At 42.3% G+C, this 26,067-nt stretch overlaps 1 protein-coding gene across 1 annotated transcript in view; it reads left to right on the forward strand.

Annotated features, from left to right (window-relative positions):
• Positions 1 to 7,092: 7,092 nt before the first annotated feature.
• The window catches only part of LOC126235301 (glyceraldehyde-3-phosphate dehydrogenase 2-like), a 108,099-nt gene continuing 89,124 nt past the window's right edge, over positions 7,093 to 26,067 (forward strand). Inside the window, exon 1 of the mRNA XM_049944026.1 lies at positions 7,093 to 7,176. Within this exon, the coding sequence (XP_049799983.1) occupies positions 7,093 to 7,176 (84 nt within the window). The remainder of the gene's footprint in view (positions 7,177 to 26,067) is intronic.

The following is a 26,067-nucleotide window of genomic DNA, read 5'->3' on the forward strand; positions in this document are numbered from 1 at the left end:
CCATTGCTGCACGAGACACATTCGCTAACGATATAGTGCACAGGATTGATGACGGCGATATGCATGTTGGTTTACTGACGAAGCTTATTTTTACCTGGACGGCTTCGTCAATAAACAGAACTGGCGCATATGGGGAACCGAAAAGCCCCATGTTGCAGTCCCATCATCCCTGCATCCTCAAAAAGTACTTGTCTGGGCCGCCATTTCTTCCAAAGGAATCATTGGCCCATTTTTCAGATCCGAAACGATTACTGCATCACGCTATCTGGACATTCTTCGTGAATTTGTGGCGGTACAAATTGCCTTAGACGACACTGCGAACACCTCGTGGTTTATGCAAGATGGTGCCCGGCCACATCGCACGGCCGACGTCTTTAATTTCCTGAATGAATATTTCGATGATCGTGTGATTGGTTTGGGCTATCCGAAACATACAGGAGGCGGCGTAGATTGGCCTCCCTATTCGCCAGACATGAACCCCTGTGACTTCTTTCTGTGGGGACACTTGAAAGACCAGGTGTACTGCCAGAATCCAGAAACAATCGCCAGAATCCAGAAACAATTGAACAGCTGAAGCAGTACATCTCATCTGCATGTGAAGCCATTCCGCCAGACACGTTGTCAAAGGTTTCGGGTAATTTCATTCAGAGACTACGCCATATTATTGCTACGCATGGTGGATATGTAGAAAATATCGTACTATAGAGTTTCCCAGACCGCAGCGCCATCTGTTGTTGAAAATTATAACTACTGTAATTTCGAAAGTTTGTCTGCCTGAAAATGTACTGTTGTCTCAAACATATTGCAACAAACGGTGTATTTCTATCGCTGCTCGTTTAGTTTTTATTGCCGTTTCAAATATACCGGTCATTTTTGAAACACCCTGTAAATATAAATGCTAGCGTAGCCTGCAGTTTGTGCTGTTGTATTTGACGACGAACGCGTCTGAGCAGTGTCCACAAAACGTTGCAAGTGACAATGGCGGTTAGAAAAGTGTATTTTTTTTTTTTTTCTTTATTGAGTTTCGATTCCCACCGAGGGTCGGGCTGGCAGCAGCTCAGTATGGCGCTCTTCAGCCTACAGACTTTGTTTGAAAAAGATGAAGATAATAAATAATAAAAACAGACGATAAAATCGGAGACTTAAATGGTAACATGGCGAAAAAAAAAACGGGAAACTTAAAACATAGAACAAAGGGATGATGATGCTAATAAAATACATATGAAGCAGACAGGTAAAACAAGCGACAGACATTTAAAAAAAACACGGCGACAGTCTAGCAAAAGACATAAAATTCACACCCAGCGACAGCATGGTTTCTGTTCGCAACACTTTGGAAAGACGAGCAACACTGAACATTCACTTGAACACTGCACTAAACAGTTGGCAAATATGACATACCACAGCCGAGAGCAGGTGGTGGGAAACTGGACAGATGATGGAAAAAAAGGTGGGAAGAAAAGTGTTCTGTGTATACTCAATTTATCATAACAATAAACCTGATGTAAACAAACACAAACGAGATGATTGGTCTTCAGCAGTAACTCTCGTACACTGGTGTTGTTCCGCTCTTGGAAGTAGGTCCAGCTTATGTCACTGTAAATGAACCTGTAAGACATTCTGATATATTTGCATCAATCCAAGTTTTTCCTAATCATAATTTAGCTACGTAATTTTTATTTAAAAAATCGTGTACAGTCCCAGTCTCCGTAAGCTCTACTTGTCCCCTTCTTGTCCCGCTGTTCATATGTACTGCGAAAATGGATGATACTGCTTCCTGCTTCGTAGAGAAACACGCGCGCGGAACACTGTTAATGGCCAGAAACAAGTTATTCGCCCTAATGTTTTCCACAACATTATAAAGAAAAATCAGCTTTGACGTTTACCGAGAAACACGATGTAATAAATATACGAGTTTGTTTTTTAATTATATTGGTAGCGTAATCAACCTTGTCATAAGTTGATAACCGAGTGGACTGGTGAGCGGCGGTTCGGAACCTGTTATGATCTGCAATTTCTTTTTGTTCGTTTTCAATATCTAAATCGTATAAATATAAAATTTATCAAATATGAGGTAATTAACTCATACTTAATCATCATTTTTTCAAGAAAAATGTACGTCTACTACTTTCTAATTACATATCACACGCAGAAGTTTAGTTTTCATTGCAAATACACATTCTTAATCATCGATATATCATAAAAGATTGTTAAAGATTTTGAAGTTAAGAAAACATTACACAATTAAATTTTTTGGAGAAAAATTAAAAATCAAATACTCTTTGTCTGCATATGCCCATTGTTTCATAGGAGAGATGTGGTTTCACACGAGCCAGAGTGATGAGAGTCGTAGAAACATGGAAAAATATAATTTTCACTGAGTCGAGCACTTTGTACAAATGCTGCATTTTTACAGTTGTCACCCCAACACTGCAATCTGAGCCCAATAGAATTGATCTGGAGCCAAGCTAAGGGATATGTCACGAGAAATAACAAGACATTTCAGATGCCAAACTTACTGGAACTAATGCACGAAGCTTTGTGACACGTCACTGCCGAGCGAAATGCAGAACAGCACGCCATAAAAGAGGAGGAGGAGACGTGGACTTGATCGCTTGAAATTCTATTGCTGATCGCCTCGTTATCGACGTAGCATCACTGAAATGTATCGCATTCCTCGGAGTCCGATATGGAAGTTCGGAGGTTACCAGACGACTGACTAATACCTTCAGTGGCTTCAATATTTAACTACGTGGTGAAATCCCAGCAGTGCGCTTTTACGCCGCACATAGCTAATGCAGGAAAATTACCCTCGTTAAAGTCACCAGTTTTTAATTACAGTACTATGTTAGCTGAGATCGCGAACATGTTATGTTTTCCAGCAGATCACCTAAGAAGCGTATCGCCTGAGTTTTACCATTATTTCCTTCTGTTCAAAAATTAAATGACGTTCAAGGCTACATTGTTCTCTGCTCGTCTCTTTTTGCGTCATTACTACAACTGTTCACATTACTGCAGGTTAGTTGGACCAGGTGGCTGGCCAGTACTTTCCAAGTTAAATGCCCCGTATTATCGCTGAGTCGATGATATAACGTATAATCATTATCGTACTTGACTGTACTCGGGACAGCTTGGCTTCTGCTCCACATGAAACGAAATCAAATGTGGTTCCAGCAAACGCGAACGAACACAAAGTGTAATGTTTACATGCGGTTTATTCTTACGATGGGCGGAGTGCATATAGTTGCGAATACATTATGTCGGAGCTAAGTGACTTCGAACACGGGTAAGTTGTTAGTACTAGGTGGATGCTCCCGAAACCAAAGTAACCGAAGTGTTTGTTGTTTCAAGAGGCACAATATCGAAGATTTATACCGCGTAGTCCGCCCCAATAGCGCCGGCACGGTAGCTCAGCGTGTTTGTCCGAGGGCTGGGCGCTTTCTGTAATAAAAAAAACTTAGTCAAGGAATCAACGATCAACTTGAACGGATGTCTTGTGACGTCCGCCCAGACCAAACGCAACGAACCATATCGAAAAAAAATAATAATAATAGCTGAACGGTCAGTGTGTTGAATTGCCACGCAAAGAGTCTGGGTTCGATTCCCGGTTGGGGTGAGAGGTTTTCTCCCCTGAGGGACTGCGTGTTGTGCTGCCCTCATCATCATGTCATCCCCATTGTGGCGTCGCACTCAATAACGCTTGCACTTGGCGACCGAACTTCCCACCTGGGAACTCACGGCCACTGACACCATACGATAATTTCCATTTTTTTTTTTTTTTTTTTTTTGTTACTGCATACAGGGAAAGCGAAATAACGTCATCCGCTGAGTTACAACGTGGACGAAAGTGTATGGCGTGTGATCGTGACAGAAGGTCGTTCAAAACTGTGACAAAAAATAAGACAACGACAGACGCGAAAGTCACTGCAGAACTGAATGTCGCGCCCGCGAGTCCAGTCGGCACCAAAACAACATGAAGGGAGCTGAGGGTTGTAGGGCCAGCTGGAATTCCAAAACCACTCATTAGTGATGCAAATGCCCATAACAGGAAAATTTGGTGCAGAATCCATAAAACCTGGTTGGTTCAAATGGCTCTGAGCACTATGGGACTTAACATCTATGGTCATCAGTCCCCTAGAACTTAGAACTACTTAAACCTAACTAAACTAAGGACATCACACACACCCATGCCCGAGGCAGGATTCGAACCTGCGACCGTAGCGGTGACGCGATTCCAGACTGAAGCGCCTAGAACCACACGGCCACGCCGGCCGGTCATAAAACCTGGACTTTGGAGCAATGAAAGAAAGTCATTTGGTCGGATAAGTCTTGTATCATACTGTTACCAGCTTCTGGCTGAGATTACTTCCCAAGAGTGAAACATGGCAGGGGCTCTGTGATGATTTCGGCAGCCACTTCGTGGTATTCCGTGGGTCCCAAGGTTACTCTGCGAGATCGCATTACTCTCAAGCATTATGTGACCATTTTGGCTAATCAGATTCATCCCATGATCCAATGTTTGTTCCCCAGTAATGATGATGTGCTCGAAGATAAGAACTCTGTTCACACAGTTCGCATCGTCCAGGAATGGTTTTGTGAGTACGAGGGTGAATTGTCACAAGACTACATTAATTACAGCACGCTCGGAGGAATTAAAAAAGAAACCGTTCTCCCCACGCACCATAAGAGAATTGCAGGGGAAAAAACACCAGTAACTGATACTATGGAACATATCCTGTACCACGCACTTCACAGTGGTTTGCAGAGTATGAATGTAGAGATAGAAAATCTGAGCATTTAAGTCTCACAACAGCACTTTCTTAATTGCTTCGTTACCAAATGTGATTGTTCTTCAGTGGATGAAACACGTGACATGTGGATCTGTAAATCACTTATGAATCTACAAGAATGACTTACGTTAAAGCTACGAAATAAAAACCGTACGAGTCTATTTGCACGCATTCACATTGCTTTAGGACGGTCAACTCCAAGAGCAACATGCAAAAGGCCAGTAAGAAATAGACTGTGCTTTAACGTACCCAGAACTTGCGAACAGACCCGTGCGTACTACTGTTGGCAATTCTGTTGTGCGCCTTTCCATATGAAAGATAATTTTTCACCACCGTCTCGTAGTCAACATCATCGTAAACATTTTAGAGTTATCTCTGACAGTTTAATAACAAACTTTGGACATCTTGGTGACGATTCAAAGATAATGATATATAATTTATCGACACCGCTGATTTACTCAAATTAAAAAAAATTTTTTTTCACGTTGTTTAAAGCGTAAAGTACTCCTAAAATGGCATTTACGTCAGACCCGGAATGTAACGGAAAGTGTGTTTGGAACATGATAGTTAATACACACCACTATACTCAATAAGTTTATGATGCATTCAACTCACATTTTTGGACATTTCGCTCTTTTCTACCCGATTCACGTCCAATTTATTAACACTGAAACGTATGACGGTCTCTCTATAATAATAGCACAAAATTCCACAAGTAAGTAGTTTCTGTCTGTTGTGTGCAGTCAGTTGTAAGTGTTTATCTGTGTCAGTCGTACGAAATATGAATAAAACTCTGCAATGGTACTGTTGTCGTTTGAAAACTTTTCATTTGACTTATAACTAGCGGTAAGTATTCTTGCTGTCTTCGACGCACAATATTCATGCACGCAACATATACTTTTTTATCAACTACGGTCCTAATTTACACATTTGTCGTCTATCAATTTCTATTGTTTATTTACTTGGACTTTAGCGAGAGTACACTATTTAGCAATTCAGATTAAAAGAAAGATTGGAATTCCTTTGACTTAGACATTAGCCGCATACAAAAATCGCCATTCAAGTGTTGATCGATTTGTGGTTTCTCAGAAACAAGCGACTGTTGTATAGCTCAGGAAACTCTTTGAATCCATCAGTTCACCCATTGTCGCCGTCGATAGCAGTCGAGTGTGGAAATACCTCAAAATTTTTTGAAATTATTTTCTGCTTTTTGGCTGACATACAAATAACTTAGGAACTTACATCCCTCTGTAAGTATTAGTTTCCAATATGTGCACTATAGTGCAAGTGAAAGTTTGACTGTTACCGCGTCCAAGATAGCAAAATCTATCCCTCCTTTGGCTAGACTTGTGTTCACAACAAATATCTCGTTCTCTTCATGTAAGCGCTTATTTATCAACTTTTGAATTTCGTTATGTATGAGTATTTTCAATAACATTGACCACAGACAGTGTACATGAAATCAACACAAGAAACGTTTTCGCCCTTTACTTCGTATGTAAATGAATTTGAAATTATGATAATCAGGATTGGAGCATTAGTGCGTGATACATTGAAGTGACTCTTAAACCAGATTCATCATCTGACTTAGGTTTTGAACATTATTATCTGTCTCTGTTGATCCATTGTGCATTTTTTTTAGAACTTTTCATACAGTTTCGCGTAAATTTCTTTAATTTTATCCACAGTGTTTGTAAAACCGTGACTTGTTTGCATTTTGCACAGGTACAGTCGTAGACTGTGCGGCTGGTCCCGGCGGAGGTTCGAGTCCTCCCTCGGGCATGGGTGTGTGTGTTTGTCCTTAGGATAATTTAAATTAAGTAGTGTGTAAGCTTAGGGACTGATGACCTTAGCAGTTAAGTCCCATAAGATTTCACACAAATTTGAACATATTTATTTATTTATTTATTTATTTTGCACAGGCACATAGAACAGTTCAAAATGTGAATATGTGCGATAAAGAAGTGTAATATGTCAAATTTTGTTTTCACTATGTATATTGTCAGTAGCTACGTACATCTTAAAAGAAACACCGGCGGTAACTGCCATGTACAGATAATCACGAAATCATGTTCATTGTTTTTCCCATACATTTTACAAATTTCTTTCCTATCGGGACAACTATTTGTAATGTTTAGCATATGCCGTAATCAATTCTTTTATGTTCCGTTGAAGTGATGAAACTAGGCTCGTACCGAGAACGCGAGTTTAAAAGTTTACACGAGGGACTTCTGAAGGAAGTAGCTGTATTACATTGCCTCATTTGCCATTACCTCATTAAATATTTTTCTATTTCAGGAATATGGCGGCTCTTGTTGGTATTAACGGTTTCGGGCGCATTGGACGCCTAGTTCTACGTGCGTCTCTGGAAGCTGATGACGTGAAGGTAAGGATTTTAAAACGCCAATTAAACATTTTCTACTTAATTTTAAAAGCTCAGTTAAATATTTTCTTCCTAAATTTTCCACAGCTGAAATAGTTATAGGTACTACGCTACTATCATAAGAAGCAGTTTCACATAGCAGCATGTTTCCATTGCTACGGACGTAACATTAGTACAATTGAAAGTGAATAAATAACATTAAAATAAAACCCAAAAGACTCAAATCTTTTATAGGTAGACATCGACATGATCCAGGTTTGATGAAGCAAGCTGTGTACATTTGCCTCTAAAGAAATAAAAAAATGTAGTGTTTGTTACATGTGCTCAGAACACAGAAGATAATGCACGTCTGTTTAAAAAGTCGCTCAGCATTACTGTAAGAGTGAGCAAGGACGATTTGTAAATGGGAGAACCAAAGTAACGGGCGCTATCAAATTTCAAGGGACTATTCTAGCGTTTTTGCGGTCAATTTAGGGTAACGCACCGTCCCGTCATCCGTCAGAACCGACCGAACATCCTGAGAGAAAGGGGGGATGCTGGAAGATGGTACAGTTAAAAGTGCACGTAAAGTACTTGAGCGCTAAAGTATATCTCTGGACCAATAATCGCTTAATTTTAACTTCTCAATTTGCATCATTAAAAGGCAGATAGCTACAAAACAATACATTTTCTCAAATCCAGTGTCTTTCCACCTTGACGGTTGAGGATTCACAGATTCTGTAGTATTTTCTCTCGTGCAAACGTAAAAACGATTTGTTTCGTCTGCAATAAATAGCAACAGTTCTTGACAGAAATATCACAAAAAATGAAGGAATGATTGGGTCAGTATCTAGTTGATATTTTTGTGCTGAACTTGTAATGGTTTAACAGCTGGAAATTGGCTCTTTCTACTCAAATGTGTCGCTTAAGTGTGCTCTATTCTGAACCGTTTTGCTGTCACTTTCTGATTCTCGTATTCAGAGGAACTGCTGACTGTAATTCTTGCTCTCCCCTCGGACATAAAGGGCTGAGGACTACAGCTTTGAGATTCTGTTGAAGACTCATCACTGCTATTAACGTCAGATAATTCACACTCTGTCTCTGTTAGTGAGCATATCCAGGATCTCTTTATCTGCGCAACCACGGTGACGTGACCTTTCTCCCGTTTCCAGGGCGGAGAGAGAGCTCTGCGTGTTTACACGCCTGTAGCGCTCCAGTAGCTGTGACTCAAGAGTGCCAAATCTCGTCCCTAGCGATGCAAAGGCCGGTGACACGGTATGCGACAATACATCCTTAGTGCTGTAGGGAAGACAGAGGGCCGCGCTTAAATACGTCAGTTGCACCAGGGGAATGGCGAGGCATGACGAGTTAACACGTCCCCAGCAGTCAAAGGGTTAATATACAACATGAACAGCAAGTATCCCAACACACTTCCCTGTGGCACACCCGAAGTTATTTCTACATCTGGTGATGACTCTCCAGCAAAGATAAAATGGTGCATCCTCCTACCAAAAAGTCCTCAGTCCATCACAAATTTACGTTGGTACCCCATATGATAGTTTGACAGTAAGGATAGGTGTGGTACTGAGTCAAATGCTTAGTTGAATGCTTTTCGGAAATCAAGAAATACTGCATCTACATGACTGCTTTGATCCAAAGCTTTCAGTAGGTCGTTTGAGAAAAGTGCAAGTTGGGTTTCACATGATAAGTGTTTTCAAAATCCATGCTGTTGACACTGAGGAGGTCATTGGGTGTTAGTTTTGTGAATCACTTGTACCATCCCTTCTTGTAGACGTGTGTGTTTCCAATAACTGGGCACGGTTTTTTGTTCAAGGAATCCACAATAGATAGATGGAAGAGGGGCTATCAGCTGGAAATTCAATGTAGAAGGTGACAGAGAATTCCTTGAGCCCTGGAGCTTTGTTCAGTTTTAACGATTTCACAGGTTTCTCAACTCCAGTGACACTAATACTTATTTCATTCATCTTTTGAATGGCACGAGGATTAAACTGGGGCAATTTTCCTGCGTTTTCCTTTGTAAAGGAACATTTGAAAATGGAGTTAAGCATTTCAGCTTTTGGGACTAGTGCAGCAGGGGATACAACCCGTCGGCTTTGAACAATGACGTCTCAAGTCGCCAGAGAGCATGTATTACAGAGATGAAAGAGCTGAGGAGAATGTTGAGAAACAAAGGAATGCGAGAGAGATAAACATTGATCTTGTCAAAAGCATAAGTGTTTTTTGACTTTAAAAAAAAAACTTACGAGATAGAATAAACTGATCCTACTTTATTAAGCAATATCTTGTCAAAAGCGGAGAAGCGATTGTTCTTAATGTTCTAGCTCCCTTCACTACGTAATAAGTTTTTTTTGACTTTTGAAAAAAAAACAATCTCACGAGATAGAATAAACTGATCCTACTTTATTAAGCAGCTCCCTTCAGTACGTAATAACTGTTTTTTGCCTTTTTTGAAAAAAAAAATCTCACGAGATAGAATAAACTGATCCTACTTTATTAAGCAATATCTTGTCAAAAGCCGAGAAGCGATTCTTCTTAGTGTTCTAGCTCCCTTCAGTACGTAATAAGAGTTTTTTGGCTTTTTTTTTTTTTTAAATATCACGAGATAGAATAAACTGATCCTACTTTAGTAAGCAATAGTGTTTTTTGGCTTTTTTAAAAAAAATCTCACGAGATAGAATAAACTGATCCTACTTTATTAAGCAATATCTTGTCAGAAGCCGAGAAACGATTCTTCGTAGTGTTGTAGCTGCCTTCAGTAGCTGATAAGTGTTTTTTGGCTTTAAAAAAAAATCTCACGAGATAGAATAAACTGATCCTACTTTATTAAGCAATCAGTAAAAACACGAAATGGAAAGATAACAGCAAAAGCTGTTATGTTTTAGTTTAGTTTTTTTTATTGATTGCTGAATAAAGTGGGATCAGTTTATTCTATCTCGTGAGATTTTTTTTTTAAAAAAAGCCAAAAAACACAATCCACATTACCTCAATATCATTACGAAAAATATTAAGTACCGGACGAATAAAAAACAAACCATTAAGTTAATTAAATCACACATTTAATGATGCACCGAATATCAAGCGATCGCTTTTAGATTAACATTCAATTATTTTAATGATAGTGCTTATTAGAACACAGAACTGCTTTATTATCTATGCCTCGAAGTGAAAACATTACGATCTATGACTAAGGAATGACGTCATTGCCTCGAAGTGAAAACATTACGATCTATGACTAAGGAATGACGTCATTGTTCAAAGCCGACGGGTTGTATCCCCTGCTGCACTAGACCCCAGCTTTTGCTTTGCTGCCCTCACTTTTCACTTCCTGTCCCATTCACCGGGACCGGACACTAACTTTGGTGCCACTAACAGCCGTTACATACAACCAGAAATTCTTTGGGTTCTGTGGAAGTTCACTTGACAGTATTCTGCTAAGGTAGTCACTGAAGACATTACACATTGTTCTCTTGACAGCCAAACATATTTCATTCAGCATCTGTCTACCTGTAACCATATGCTTTGTTTTACACCTATTATGCAGTAATCTCTGTTTCCATATAGGTTTCTTTATAGTTGCTATCAGTTACTATACCACGAAACATTCTACTGGATACATTTCTATTCAGTGTTTGGTCCGCCGGCCGGAGTGGCCGTGTGGTTCTAGGCGCTACAGTCTGGAGCCGAGCAACCGCAACGGTCGCAGGTTCGAATCCTGCCTCGGGCATGGATGTGTGTGATGTCCTTAGGTTAGTTAGGTTTAATTAGTTCTAAGTTCTAGGTGACTGATGACCTCAGAAGTTAAGTCGCATAGTGCCCAGAGCCATTAGCCAGTGTTTGGTCAACTATTCTTTTAAACTTGAGCCAGAGTTCCCACGTGCACCTGTACCCCTGCTTTGATGGGTGGTAACTTGCTTGCCTCGCATGCAGTGGGCCCGGGTTTGATTCCTGGCCAGGTTCGAGATTTTTCTTGTCTCATGGACTGGGTGTTCTGTTGTCCTCATTACATCCTCATCACCAGCATGCAAGTCGCCCAATGTGGTGTCGACTGAAATAAGACTTGCACTCGGCGGCCTAACTTCCCCGGATGGGGCCTCCCGGACGACAATGCCATATCCTCATTTCCATTCTGCATGCTCCTGCCCTGTGATGAAAGTTTCATCCTCCTCATTGAGGTATAACACAACTGGGTTTTATCTACTTTACTGACCATGTGTATCTTTCTGTGTGTTTTAGTTGTCCTATGTGCTTTGGTAACCATTGATGCCACATACTGCATCATGGTCACTGATATGAGAAATATGGACATTCTCAAAGAGGTTAGGTCTATTTATTGCTGTTACATCCAATATATTTCCTTCTTGAGTTGGGTTCCTAACTGTCTGTTCTAGGTAGTTTTCAGAGAAGGCATTTAATAAAATTTCCCAGGATGTCTTATCACGCTCACCATTTCTCAGACAGCAAACCTATTTTAGCTGTGTATTTTGCAATGGAACGGACTGATGATTGTCTGGAAGAGATCTGATATCACTCCAGTCTGCCATAAATTGTCAGGATGGCTTTTTACTTCTGTTGGAAATGCTATTATATTGACTATATCAGTTATGGATTTCACACGTTGTACAAAAGATAATCTGTTAGTAATGAAAGCTTGAGTAGATTTTTATACACTGCCACACATGATGCTTCAGCATTCCTCCATCACCATCAACAGCTCCCTTTCCATGGGATGTACAAAATAAACACCAGTTTAACACAAGAGCATGATCGTCTTTGCTGAAAATCACACTGGCTGATGTGCGGGTGAGAGTAGTACACAGTGAAACATTCAATTTCAGCTGTTTCTAGTAATGTTATTAACTTCAGCTGATATCAATATATGTTGACCTTTGTTAAAGATATCTTTGACCATAATCGTTGGAAAACTTGGTGAGATTTATACTTCTTTATCTGTTACTGCATCTTTTTGGTAGCCACCAATTTCAATTAACATCTGTTTATAAATATCATATTTTCCATAATAAAAACACGTAAGAGGAATTTCTTATTTTATTACCAGATATACACTTTTAGCTAAATATTGACCAGTTTTTGATGTGGTGGATATGTAGGTTATTAATCCTAATAATTTTGTTCTAATTCATGGTGTATTTAGTACACAGACACACCTATATACAGTACACATTGAAACAGTGTAGACTCGTGGATGCTGAGAAATCGAAGCCTACAACAATTTATCAAGTTGTAGAGGGTGTTTGTGAATGTTTTCTTTAGGCAGTGACACCAACGAATGTAACTTCTGGGTTTAGAAAGTGTGGAATTTTTCCACTTAATGTGAGCATCTTCAATGAATCAAATTTCCTTATGTCGGCAGTTTCAGACCCTTCTCTGAATTCTGGTGGTGAGCCTAATCCATTAGATCCACTGGATTTAATCAGATGTGTGATCCCTCCAAACACTTTGGAATATAATGTGCAAAATCTTTAGGCAGCCAGCTGCAGTTTATACACTGAACAACAGCACCACCAAATGATACATCTCACAGAATGAGTTTTGTGGTTATCCAAAAGTGCCTCCTAAAAAACAACTGTACACTTGAAAGGGAGAAGCACCATATTGACTGCAATGTCTGAGAAAGCAGTTATTGAAGAAAAAACTTGAAGAAAAGTGTAAAGTCGGAAGAAAAAGAGAAAAGATGTTTGAGGGATCTAAGAAGCTGAAAACTAAGCAACTTGAAAATAAAAGGACTTCAAGCAAAAATAATGAACAAAGCTGTGACTCAGTGGGAAGTCCATCACTTTGTGATGATTCTGCCCCCAATGTTGCCTATGTGTGATCTAAGCTATTCATATATTAATAATGTAAAAAGTTATAACTGATTCACTGGTACATGGTACACAATGAAATACTTGCAATATCTTTTTAAAATGATAAGTTCATTTGTTAATAGTTGCAAAATTACGTTTTTTATTCCAATTTCGTTAAAACTTTTACCATAGCTGCAGTCACATCTCAAAGGAACTTTGGCAAAGTTTTAGATCAAGATATGCCTTAGTTTCTACTCCAAGGCTATCAGCTTGGAGGTCAGCCAGCCAAAATGCATGGTGTTGTGAAAAAAAATCATAAAGTTTGTCTAACTGACTATTACAGTGAGAAATCTGCAAATCTGCAAACTTTTGGTCTAAGTTGAACATGGGCTATGTCAGTGAGGTAGCACATTTTCCTTAATTGCTGCTCAAAGTAGGTGAAAAAAACCTCCAGCCTAAAACATTTTTTTTAATCAAATAAGGTGTGGAAGGTCATATGGTATATTAACTTTCAACTTGTTTTGTTTGAAATATTTGGATTTAGACTGGGTGTCTTAAATTTTTGCATCATATTTGATCAATGTTCCTTGGTCTGATATCTGAAAATGATGGTCAACCACTTTTTTTTTTTTTTAAATTAGTTCAATTAGAAAGAGCTGATTTTTATCACCTACTAGGCACTTGTTTTTGCATGTTGATATATTTTGTTTAAGGAATAATGCTTAGCTTAAAAAATAAGTGACTTTGGCACAGTAAGTGCGTATTTGACTTAAACGGATGTATGAGAATTTATTTTTTAGGTCATAAACAAAAAAATGATAATCCCATTGCCAAGGAGCCATACCCAATTGCCAGAAAGTTAACAAAAAAAAAAGGGAAACTATGCACTGCCTGAAAGAAAGCAAGGGAAATAGGTTTCTAACCAAATGAAGTCAAGAGTACCGGAGGATGTGTTGTGGGCTCAAAGATTGTGTTTCTATTGCAATTGAAGGACAGAAGATTAAGAGGCAGAAATGACTCTTAATTTGCAACCTGAAAGAACTATTTGTAATGCTTCAAGGTTGCATTGTACCTAGGATTCTCTAAATTCTGTGAATTACATCCAAAATGGTGTGTGCCTGTCAGTTCTTTTGGAAGACATTAAGGTTGTGTTTGTGCAGTATGTCTTAAGTTATTGGTAGACCAAAGTCCAATCTGAGAAGATTACAAACGCCTACTTAAAAGAAAAAAGAAGAAAACTGTCTGTAGCTTAAAACCAAGAGACAACATGCTCAAGCATTGTGAAAAAAACCATTGGAACTATTTTTGGTAGATGCTTTCAAGAACAGTGATCCTTGAAGGTGTTATTGAATGCAAGCATTGGGTCCACATTGGCAGCAAAACATTGGACACAAAACAGCTGGCAACTGAATATTTTACTTCAGAATTAACTGGAAAAATGTGGAACCTTTCTTGCCAGTAGTGCATTACAATGCATCAAAGCCAGTATTGGAAGATGATCAAAAACAGTTTGAAAATGAAGAAAACTGTTTTTGTAGTGTATTTCATAGAAATCTATTTATTTGTGGTGCAAGACGCTGTGCAGTTCATCCACCGAGAAAACAAAACAGGCAAGCCACTTTACACCTGTTTGTAGTTAATAAACTACAGAAGTGCTGAAGATATCCCAAATTTGAATATTTGCATAATCGGTGAGTCCCTCAGGGTGACATAGTTAATGTGTATTTGACAAGATTGATCAAGTATCTGAAGAATACAATTGTTGAAATCTACTATTCCCATTACTTCACTGACTGTTCTGCTGCCCAATACCAAAATTTCAAGAATTTCATCAACATATGTAATCATGAAAATGATTTTGGAAGCAAGGCTGAAAGGAAATTCTTCAGAATAAGACATGACAAATTACCATATGATGAAACTGGTGGAACAGCGAAACAATTAGCAGCATGTGCAAGCCTTCAGGACGACACTGTTCGACTTGTTCACATTTTGTGATGAGAATGTTAATAGAATCAAGTTATTCTTTATTGAAAGGGCCAGAGCTGAAACTGCAGCATTAGCTCAAGAAGAAAGGTTTGAAAATGGCAAAACTATTTCTGTAACAATATAATCACCATCTTGTGCAGGTTGTTGATAAATGCTTCACATCAGCAAACTTTCAAATGATACAGCATCTTTTATAGCTATCACTGACCAGTCTACTTTGGAGAAAACATTTTGAATCTCCAACCTGGGTAATACGTAGCCTATATTTGGAGAATTAGCAATATCACAACATATCACTTGAACAGAACAATGTGCTAAAAGACTTCATGCATTCTGAGGATCCTGCATTTTCATTCTGTTGTTCATATAAAAAAGATTATTGCTGGATGCCAGAGCAGCACATTATCACAAACATTTCTGCCCCAGTCACAACATTGACAGGATGCCATTATAAGTTCCCTATGCAAACTTTATTCAATAATGAAGAAAAATTCAAGTCCAATCAATAGTAAAGAGCAGCTCAGGCTTGAGAACCTGATTAGGAGCCCTATATGAGACTTGGAACCATGACAGAGCGACCCAGTTCATGATTGGGAACCTGTAAGAAGAGACCCCCACCTGTGGCTGTTCTTGCCAGGCTGTCAAGCATGGTTCCTTGGCAATGGAGTTACCATTTTTTTAAAGTTGGTAGTAGGAAAGCTACCATGAACCAATGCAAGTTTTCCATTTATGTGATTATAAAAGTAAATTAATTCTCATGCAGCCTTTTACATAAAATAATACATTTACTGGCCCAACATTGCTTACATTTGAAGCTAAATATTATCCTTTAAATAAAAGATACCAACAAGCAAAAACAAGTGCCCGGGACATAAAAATCTGCTCTTCCTAATGAACTAGTTAACAAAAAAAATTGTTAGGTAACAATTTTTGATATATTTCACGCTGAATGTTGGTCACATTTAATGATAAAATATGACATCCAGTCTAGGTCCAAATATCTGATAAACTAAACAAGCTTGAAAGTTAATTATTTATCACGTGGTATTTCATAAATTTCCTTAGCAAAAAACTGTGACATAAAAAAATCTTAGGCTGGAGATACCAATGCTTGAAACTGGAATGGTGTGTGTGTGTGTGTGTGTGTGTGTGTGTGTGTGTGTGTGTGTGTGTGTGTGTGTGTGTGCGCGCGCTTGAAACTGGAATGGTGTGTGTGATGTAAGTTGTTGTTTTGTGGTGGTGGTGGTGGTGGTGGTGGTGCCCCCCCCCCCCCCCCCCCCACACACACACACTCTTCGAACAGCAATTGTGGAAAAATGACTTAGTCCATTTTGTAATTCAACTTAGCATCAAACGTTGAACAGACATACCAACTGCAGATTTCTCACTGCAGTAGCCAGTGTATATCATGTTGTCAAATGTGATGATTTATTCACAGTAACATGTGTATTGACTGAGTGACCTCCAAGCTGATGGCTCTGGTAGTGAAAGTACACCACATGTTGAGCTAGAGCTTTACAGAACTTGCGATTTGCCTCCAGCTATGGTAAAAGTTTTAACAAAATTAGCTGATTTGACGTAGAATGATAAATACAAAATTTTGTTCTATACGGAGAGATAAGTTATACAAAATCATCAAAAAAATTTTTTGTTTTGTTTTACTATGTGCTACTGTTCTCTACTGTTGCTTGAAATGTTGATTAACTGCAACAGACAGTATTTCTATTAGGGTATGAAACTAGACTGCCAATGCTGCAAGCTATTGCTGTGTAAATAGTGATACGTTAATTACTCCAGCGTGTGCTCCACACTTCATCTCGATAAGCCGTAGTGAAATTCTTACTGAAATCAATCTGAAGAACACAAATGCTAAATCAACCATTTCAAACTTTTCTCATTTCTTTGATAACACAGTGAAGAAGAAAATTTGGTAAGTTGTTCTCCAACATTTTGAAAACATCATCTATAGAACCTTCCTGCACAACTTTAACTACTCTCCCTGTCATGTCCTTTTTGAAAAATTTTTGCATTTCAGGCTATTTTGGTGAGTTGAAAATACCAAAATTTTGCATGTCATAACTAAATAAAATATCATATTAAATTTTTTCATGAAATATGAACCCCCGCAGGTCTGAGGTTTTCCTGCCTGTCATAAGAGCTGACTAAAAGGAGTCTCACACGTTTTGGCCTTTATGTAGTGGTCCCCTGTAGGATTTGATCTCCATTTTTCAAAATTTTCCCAAAGAACAAACCAATTGGGGTAGGGCATCTCACGTGGTGCATCATGTCCATCGTGCATTGAGATCTTTAGCCCATTTCCTTGTCGTCGCATTGCAGTCCCGCCCATTCTCCATCTCTTGAGTGAGGACACCTTTCTGGGTGCATTTTCCACCACGCACTATGCAGTGTCCCTTTCTGTGCCGACGATGACCATGGACTTCTTTGTACCTCATATCCAGCACGGTAGCCTTGTACCTCCTATCCAGCACGGTAGCCAGTCCATTGTGGTGGGGCCGCCATGTACCCTGTTGGTTGTAGCCCCCTGACGACACAGGGATCACTCTGCTGATGCCTTCGCCATTAATTCCCCACGTATGCCAAGGAGTAGATGCCTGTCACCCTGGGGCATCGGGACTCCCGGCAATGACCATCCTGCTAGGTGGCCTTTGCTGTGGCTGGGTGGCGCCTGTGAGGAGGGTCCCTGGTCGGAGTGGGTGGCATCAGGGTGGATGGCATGCCATGCAGCGTAGTACATCATCTCTTGCTGGTGGTCCGACACCAGCTGTCTCTAAGCGGGCAAAGTCTAACTTAAATGCTAAGAAACATGACCCCAAGTTGTTCCCCTTTCTGGCCACACCATGGGAGGAACGCCAGACTAAGGAGGGCAGTGAAGCTTATTCGCCCTGGTACCTCGTATGTAAGAGAGTTGATGGGGAATCTTTCATGTCCACGAAGCCTCAGTTTTTTGTGGTGCATTTGGAGGAAAAGTTTGGGGAGGTGGAGAGCTTGTCCAAAATGCACTCTGGGTCAGTATTGATAAAAACGGCATACTCTGCCCAGTCAGGGGCATTACTCACTTGTGGCAAGTTAGGGAATGTTTCTGTTACCCACAAACCTCATAAGAGCTTAAATACAGCCCAGGGTATTATATTCCATAGGGACCTTCTTTTGCAGCCTGCCAATTTGGAGAGGTGAGGTGTTCATTTCATCCGGCACATCCATCGGGATCCGAGGGATAACCAGGTTGCCACCGGTACCCTCATCTTGGCCTTCAAGGGTGACACACTGCCTGAGAAGTTCAAGGTGATTGTGTACCACTGTGACGTCAAGCCATATATACTGCCCTCGATGCAGTGCTTTAAGTGCTGGAAGTTCAGTCATATGTCTTCCCACTGTACTTCCAGCCCCACCTGTCGAGATTGTGGACATCCATCGCATCCCAATACTCCATGCGCCCCGTCTCCCATCTGTGTCAACTGCGGAGAGCATCATTCACCTTGCTTGCCAGACTGTGGGATTTTACAGAAAGAGAGGAAAATCATGGAATATACTGACTGACCTACACTGAGGCTAAGAGGAAATTTGTTTCCTACATCCTGTGGCTATGACCTCATACGCCGCCGCTACAAGAACAGTTCTCGCACCATCAGTTCCTCGAATTCCTGTCGCCTCTCAGAACTGGGAGAATACACCTGCCACCTTGGTAGGGGCACTTCCCTCCCTGTTGCTCCCACACCACCTACTTCGGGAGCAACACCTCCCCAAACATCAGGGATTTCAGTCCCCACTTCTGAGCCAGAGAAGCATAAGGCTTTTCAGCTCCTCTCTGTAGGAAGGGGTCACTTGGGTCACTCGCTTCCCTGGTTTTCGCCAGAGGGGACCCTCACACACAATGGATGTACGAGGTGTGGCAATAAAGTAATGAGACTGATGTGAAGAAAAATTTTGCTTACCGTTTTAGTCAAGTTTAGTGTTGTCTCTTTCAAAGTAGTTCCGTTCTCATTGCATACACTGTTTCCAGTGCTTCTGCCATTGATGGTAACATTTCTGGAACTCATCTTTTGTAATATCCTCCAAGACCCTATTCACAGCTTTATGGACATCTTGTGTTGTTTGAAAATGGTGCCCTTGACCGCTGTTTTGATTCTTGGAAATCGAAAAAAGTCGCACAGAGCAATATCTGGTGAATAAAGTGGCTGTGGTAGTACTGAAATTTGTTTTGAAGTTAAAAATTGCTGTACTGACAGAGCAGTATAAGATGGCACATTATCATGATGCAGAATCCAATTATCAGCAGTGTTGGCATGGACACGAAGAAATCTTTTACAAAGTCTTTCTAAAATTTTTTTGTAATAATATTGGTTAACTGTTTGTCCAGGAGGCACCCACTCTTTATGAACAATTCCCTTGGAATCAAAGAAGCACACAAGCATGCATTTCACTTTGGACTTTGACATGCGAGCATTTTTTGGTCTTGGTGATCCCTTTGAGCACCATTGTGAACTTTGGAGTTTTGCCTCTGGATCATACTGAAAAAACCAACTTTCATCACCAGTGATAACAGGGCTCAACAATTCTGGATTGATTTCTGTTTGCTCTAACAGATCAGCTGCCACATTTTACCACGTTTCTAGCTGTTGTGGTGTGAGATTTTTGGGGACAATTTTTGCACAAATCTTTCTCATACCAAGATCTTCAGTTATTAGTAGATGAACCGTTTCTTGATTGATGTGAGTTCATGCACCCTGGCCAAGTTGATATCTGTCCGTGAGGTTGATGGTCGTCCACTGCTGTCTTCATCTTCAACATTCGTTCTGCCTTCACTAAACATTTTATGCCAACGAAAAACTTGAGCTCTTGACATAACCTCCTCTCCAAAAGCCTTCTGAAGCTTACCACAAGTTGTCGTTGCATTTTCATCCAATTTAATGCAAAAAGAAATGGCATACCATTGCGCAATATTATGTGGTTCCATTCCCGTGTCGAGAGAGACAAACACATGTTAACTTATTACAGCACAACTCATGACTGAGCAGTTGCATCAATGTGCCGCTTGGACTAGAAGCAGCTTATAGACCAAAGTCAAAGATATTGTGCCTATGCAAGCCTGCAGGGTTGCTGCATCTTGCAAAGAAAATCAGTCGCATTACTTTATTGTCGCACCTCGTAGACTGCTCAGGCAAAAATGTCGGTGGCAGCAGGTGACCCTGAGGCATAAACCGCCTCATTGAATGTTCCGTGATTTCCCAGTCTGATGATGATGTCATCCTCCAGTGGAATTGCAGCAGTTTTTCCACCGCCTGGCTGAGCTACGGCAACTGTTAAGCTTTACACCCACTTTCTGCATTGCCCTCCAGGAAACATGGTTCCCGGCAATGCGGACCCCTGTCCTCCTTGGCTATAAGGGATATTACAGGGACCATAGTGACTATAATCAAGTGTCAAGTGGACTTTGTGTTTATGTCCTAAACTTGGTCTGTAGTGAACCTGTGCCCCTCCAAACCCCTCTGGAAGCTGTGGGTGTCAGAATACAGATGACGCAGGAAATAACTGTCCGCAATGTATATCTTCCTCCAGATAATGCAGTACCCCTGAATGAATTAGCTGCACTGATTGATCAACTCCCTAAACCTTTCCTACTTGTGGAAGATTTTAATGCCCATAACCCCTTGTGGGGTGACACCGTGCTGACTGTCTGAGGCAAAGATGTTGAAACTTTACTGTCTCAATTCGACCTCTGCCTCTTAAATACTGGGGCTGCCACACATTTGAGTGTGGCTCATGGCAGTTACTCGGCCATTGATTTATAAGTTTGCAGCCCAGAACTTCTCCCATCTATCCACTGGGGAGCACATGATGACCTGTTTATTAGTGACCACTTCCCTATCTTCCTGTCACTGCCCCGGCATCAGGCCCATGGACGCCTACACAGATGGGCTTTAAATAAGGCGGCTGGGAAACTTTCATCTCTGATGTCACCGTTGACTCTACCCCACATGGTAACATCAATGTGATGGTTGAGCATGTGACTACCACAATCATTTCTGTGGCAGAAAATGCGATCCCTCGCTCTTTAGGGTACCCGAGGCGTAAGGCAGTCCCTTGGTGGTTGCTGGAAGTCGCTGAGGCAATTACAGAGCGTCGGCGAGCTCTACAGCGACATAAGCGACAGCCTTCCCTAGAGCATCTGATAGCCTTTAAGCGGCTCTGTGCCTGTGTACGCCAGCTTATAAAACGACAGAAACAGGTGTGTTGGGAGAGGTACATGTCGACCATTGGGTGCCATATGTCACCTTCCCAAGTCTGGACAAGTCAGATGTCTTTTTGGGTACCAGACCCCAACTGGTGTCCCTGGCGTTACCATTAATGGCGTGCTTTGTACCAATGCAAACGCGATTGCTGAGCACTTTGCTCGACCCTCTGTATCGGAGAACTACTCCTCAGTCTTTCGCACCCACAAACAGTGGATGGAAAGGAAAATCCTCTAGACTACACACCACAGTGAACCCTGTAACACCCCATTTACGGAGTGGAAGCTCCTCAGTGCACTTGCACATTACCCCGACACAGCTTCTGGGCTGGATTTGATACAGATTAAACATCTCTCATCTGACAACAAGCACCATCTCCTTGTCATCCTCAACCGGATCTGGTGCGATGGCGTCTTTCCACCACAATGGTGGGAGAGCACCATCATTCCTGTGCTCAAACCCATTAATAACCCACTTAATGTGAATAGCTATCGGCCCATCAGCCTTACCAATATTGTTTGTAAGCTGCTGGAACGTTATGGTGTTTCGGTGGTTGCGTTGGGTCCTGGAGTCACGTGGCCTACTGGCTCCATGTCAGGATGGCTTCCGCCAGGGTCGCTCTACCACTGATAATCTTGTGTCCCTCGAGTCTGCCATCTGAACAGCCTTTCCCAGATGCCAACACCGTGTTAGTCTTTTTTTTTATCTACGCAAAGCGTATGTGCCACCTAGCAACATCATATCCTTACCACAGTATTCGGATGGGGTCTCCGATGCCTGCTCCAGATTTTTATCCAGAATTTCCTGTCGCTCCATACTTTCCATGTCCAAATCGGTGCCTCCCATAGTCCCCCCCCCCCCCCCACCCCCCACCCCATATCCAGGACAATGAGGTCCAACAGGTCTCTGTATTTAGTGTATCAATATTTTTAGTGGCCATTAACGGTCTAGCAGCAGCTGTAGGGTCGTCAGTCTCACCCTCTCTGTATGCAGACGACTTCTGTGCACTGGTGTTGCTGAGCAGTGCCTACAGGGAGCCTTCCACAAGGCACAGTCGTGAGCTCTCCCCCACAGCTTCCAGTTTTTGGCTGCTAAGTCTTGTGTCGTGCGCTTCTGTTGGTGTCGTACCATTCATCTGAAACCAGCACTTTCCTTAATGACAATCCACTCACTGTAGTGGGGACATAGATTCTTAGGACTGGTTTTTGATGCCCGATTGACTTGGCTACCTCATGTTCGTCAGCTTAACTGGAATTGCTGGCAGCACCTCAATGCCTTCCGCTGCCTGAGCAACACCAACTGGCGTGCAGATCGCTCTACTTTGCTGGAGCTCTACAAAGCCCGTGTTCAATCCCGCCTTGACTATGGGAGTCTGGTTTACGGTTCAGCAGCACCCTCAGCGTTGCATGTACACTCCTGGAAATTGAAATAAGAACACCGTGAATTCATTGTCCCAGGAAGGGGAAACTTTGACACATTCCTGGGGTCAGATACATCACATGATCACACTGACAGAACCACAGGCACATAGACACAGGCAACAGAGCATGCACAATGTCGGCACTAGTACAGTGTATATCCACCTTTCGCAGCAATGCAGGCTGCTATTCTCCCATGGAGACGATCGTAGAGATGCTGGATGTAGTCCTGTGGAACGGCTTGCCATGCCATTTCCACCTGGCGCCTCAGTTGGACCAGCGTTCGTGCTGGACGTGCAGACCGCGTGAGACGATGCTTCATCCAGTCCCAAACATGCTCAATGGGGGACAGATCCGGAGATCTTGCTGGCCAGGGTAGTTGACTTACACCTTCTAGAGCACGTTGGGTGGCATGGAATACATGTGGACGTGCATTGTCCTGTTGGAACAGCAAGTTCCCTTGCCGGTCTAGGAATGGTAGAACGATGGGTTCGATGACGGTTTGGATGTACCGTGCACTATTCAGTGTCCCCTCGACGATCACCAGTGGTGTGCGGCCAGTGTAGGAGATCGCTCCCCACACCATGATGCCGGGTGTTGGCCCTGTGTGCCTCGGTCGTATGCAGTCCTGATTGTGGCGCTCACCTGCACGGCGCCAAACACGCATACGCCCATCATTGGCACCAAGGCAGAAGCGACTCTCATCGCTGAAGACGACACGTCTCCATTCGTCCCTCCATTCACGCCTGTCGCGACACCACTGGAGGCGGGCTGCACGATGTTGGGGCGTGAGCGGAAGACGGCCTAACGGTGTGCGGGACCGTAGCCCAGCTTCATGGAGACGGTTGCGAATGGTCCTCGCCGATACCCCAGGAGCAACAGTGTCCCTAATTTGCTGGGAAGTGGCGGTGCGGTCCCCTACGGCACTGCGTAGGATCCTACGGTCTTGGCGTGCATCCGTGCGTCGCTGCGGTCCGGTCCCAGGTCGACGGGCACGTGCACCTTCCGCCGACCACTGGCGACAACATCGATGTACTGTGGAGACCTCACGCCCCATGTGTTGAGCAATTCGGCGGTACGTCCACCCGGCCTCCCGCATGCCCACTATACGCCCTCGCTCAAAGTCCGTCAACTGCACATACGGTTCACGTCCACACTGTCGCGGCATGCTACCAGTGTTAAAGACTGCGATGGAGCTCCGTATGCCACGGCAAACTGGCTGACACTGACGGCGGCGGTGCACAAATGCTGCGCAGCTAGCGCCATTCGACGGCCAACACCGCGGTTCCTGGTGTGTCTGCTGTGCCGTGCGTGTGATCATTGCTTGTACAGCCCTCTCGCAGTGTCCGGAGCAAATATGGTGGGTCTGACACACCAGTGTCAATGTGTTCTTTTTTCCATTTCCAGGAGTGTAGTTGACTCAGTGCACTGCTGTGGCATTTGCCTAGTGATGGGAGCGTTTAGAACAAGTCCAGTGACCATTGTCCTGGTGGAGGCCGGAGTCCCTCCATTGCAGATCCGAGGTGCACAACTGCTTGCCGGTTGTGCTGCACACATTCATAGTTCTCCTGAGCATCTGAATTACCATCTCCTTTTTACACCCCCGGCAGTTCATCTCCCACTTCAGCGGCCCAGGTCAGGGCTAATGATTGCGGTTCATGTGGGATCCCTTCTGTCTGAACAGGAGTCCTTCACTTTACCACCTCTCATTCAGGTCAATCTGCATACACCTCCATGGTGTACACCTAGGCCGCAGATTTGTCTGTACCTTTCGCATGACCCTAACAACTCGGTTACTCCTGCCACTCTCCGCTGTCACTTCCTCTCGATTCTTGACTTGTTTTGGGGCTCTGAAGTTGTTTACAACAACGGCTCGATGGCTGATGGTCATGTTGGCTTCACCTACATCCACAGAGGCCATTTTGAACAACATTCCTTGCGTGATGGCTGTAGTGTAATCACTGCAGAGCTGGTTGGCATCTCTCGTGCAGTTCAGTATATCCGTTCATGCCCTGGGGAATCATTTCTTCTGTGTACTGACTCCTTGAACAGCCTACAAGCTATCGACCAGTGCTGCTCTCGCCATCCTTTGCTAGTGTCCATCCAGGAGTCCATCAATGCCCTGGACCGGTCCCGTCGTTTAGTGGTGTTTGTGTGGACCCCAGGACACGTCGGCATCCCAGGCAATGAACTTGCCGACAGGCTGGCCAAACAGGCTAAGTGGAAGCCGCTTCTGGAGGTGGGCATCTCTGAACCTGACCTGCGTTCTGACATACACTATAGGGTTTTTTTGGCTTTAGGAGACATAATGGCATAACAGTAGACACAAAAAACTGTGTGTCATTAAGGAGACTACAAATGTGTGGAAGTTTTCCATGCGGGCCTCTTGCAAGGAATCAGTTGTCCTCTGCCAGCTCTGTATTGGCCATGCTTGGGCGACCCACGGTTACCTCCTATGCCATGAAGACCTGTCGGAGTGTCGGTGTGGCGCACCCGATTGACAGTAACCCATATTCTGGTGCACTGCCCCACTTTGACTGCCCAGCGACTAAATCTTTGGTTACCAGACTCGTTGCCACTAATTTTATCTGACATCGCCTCATCGGCTGGTTTAGTTCTACATTTTATTCCTGAGGGTGGGTTTTATCATTTTATCTAAGTTTTAGCGCATGTACTTTGTCCCTCTGTGCCCTCCTCCTCAGTTATTCTAAGGTGGAGGTTTTAATGTGTTGCATAGTGTCTGGCTTCTCCATTTTTATTCTCATGCTCAGCCAGCCATGGTAATCTGCTTTGCTGTTTTAATCTCTTCATCCCGTTTCTTGCATTTCTGTGGTTTTCTTGTCCCCTTTTGTCCACTTAAATGTTTGTTGCCTTTCATCGTTCTTGTGATTTTTCTTTTCATTCCGTTTTGAGTTGTCAGTCTCGTTTGTTTTATTTCTCACATTTGTGGCATTGGTTTATTCAGAGCAAGGGACTGATGACCTCGTAGTTTGGTCCCTTTCCCCCTCTTTTAATCCAACTAACTGTGGAATATGAAGTTATGGGCGCGGGAAAGCTTTTTCCATTTAATTTGTTACAGCTGTAATAGTAAAGAAATATTATTTGAAATGGTGGAGAGATGTCTAAATGATTTATTAAATACAATGAAATGGCAAAGAAATTCATTTTGTATAAAAATATAACGTACTAAAAGTCATGAATGGCCATATAATATCCCTTAGTCTGGGCTAGATGGTAGGAGTTGATGAGTAAATCTTGACCAGTTCTTTATCAATAAAAATATAATATACATCAATTTCAGAAGTTGTAAAGTCTGACTTCCGAATTTATGTACAATAAGGCAATCTATTGCCTTTCAGAATTTTCCATAAGTGATTCACTTTTTGTGGAATTGCCAGTAGTAGTAGTAGTAGTAGTAGTAGTAGTAAGTTC

The sequence above is a fragment of the Schistocerca nitens genome, chromosome 2 (genome assembly GCF_023898315.1).
Source record: "Schistocerca nitens isolate TAMUIC-IGC-003100 chromosome 2, iqSchNite1.1, whole genome shotgun sequence".
In the NCBI taxonomy this organism is placed as follows: domain Eukaryota; kingdom Metazoa; phylum Arthropoda; class Insecta; order Orthoptera; family Acrididae; genus Schistocerca; species Schistocerca nitens.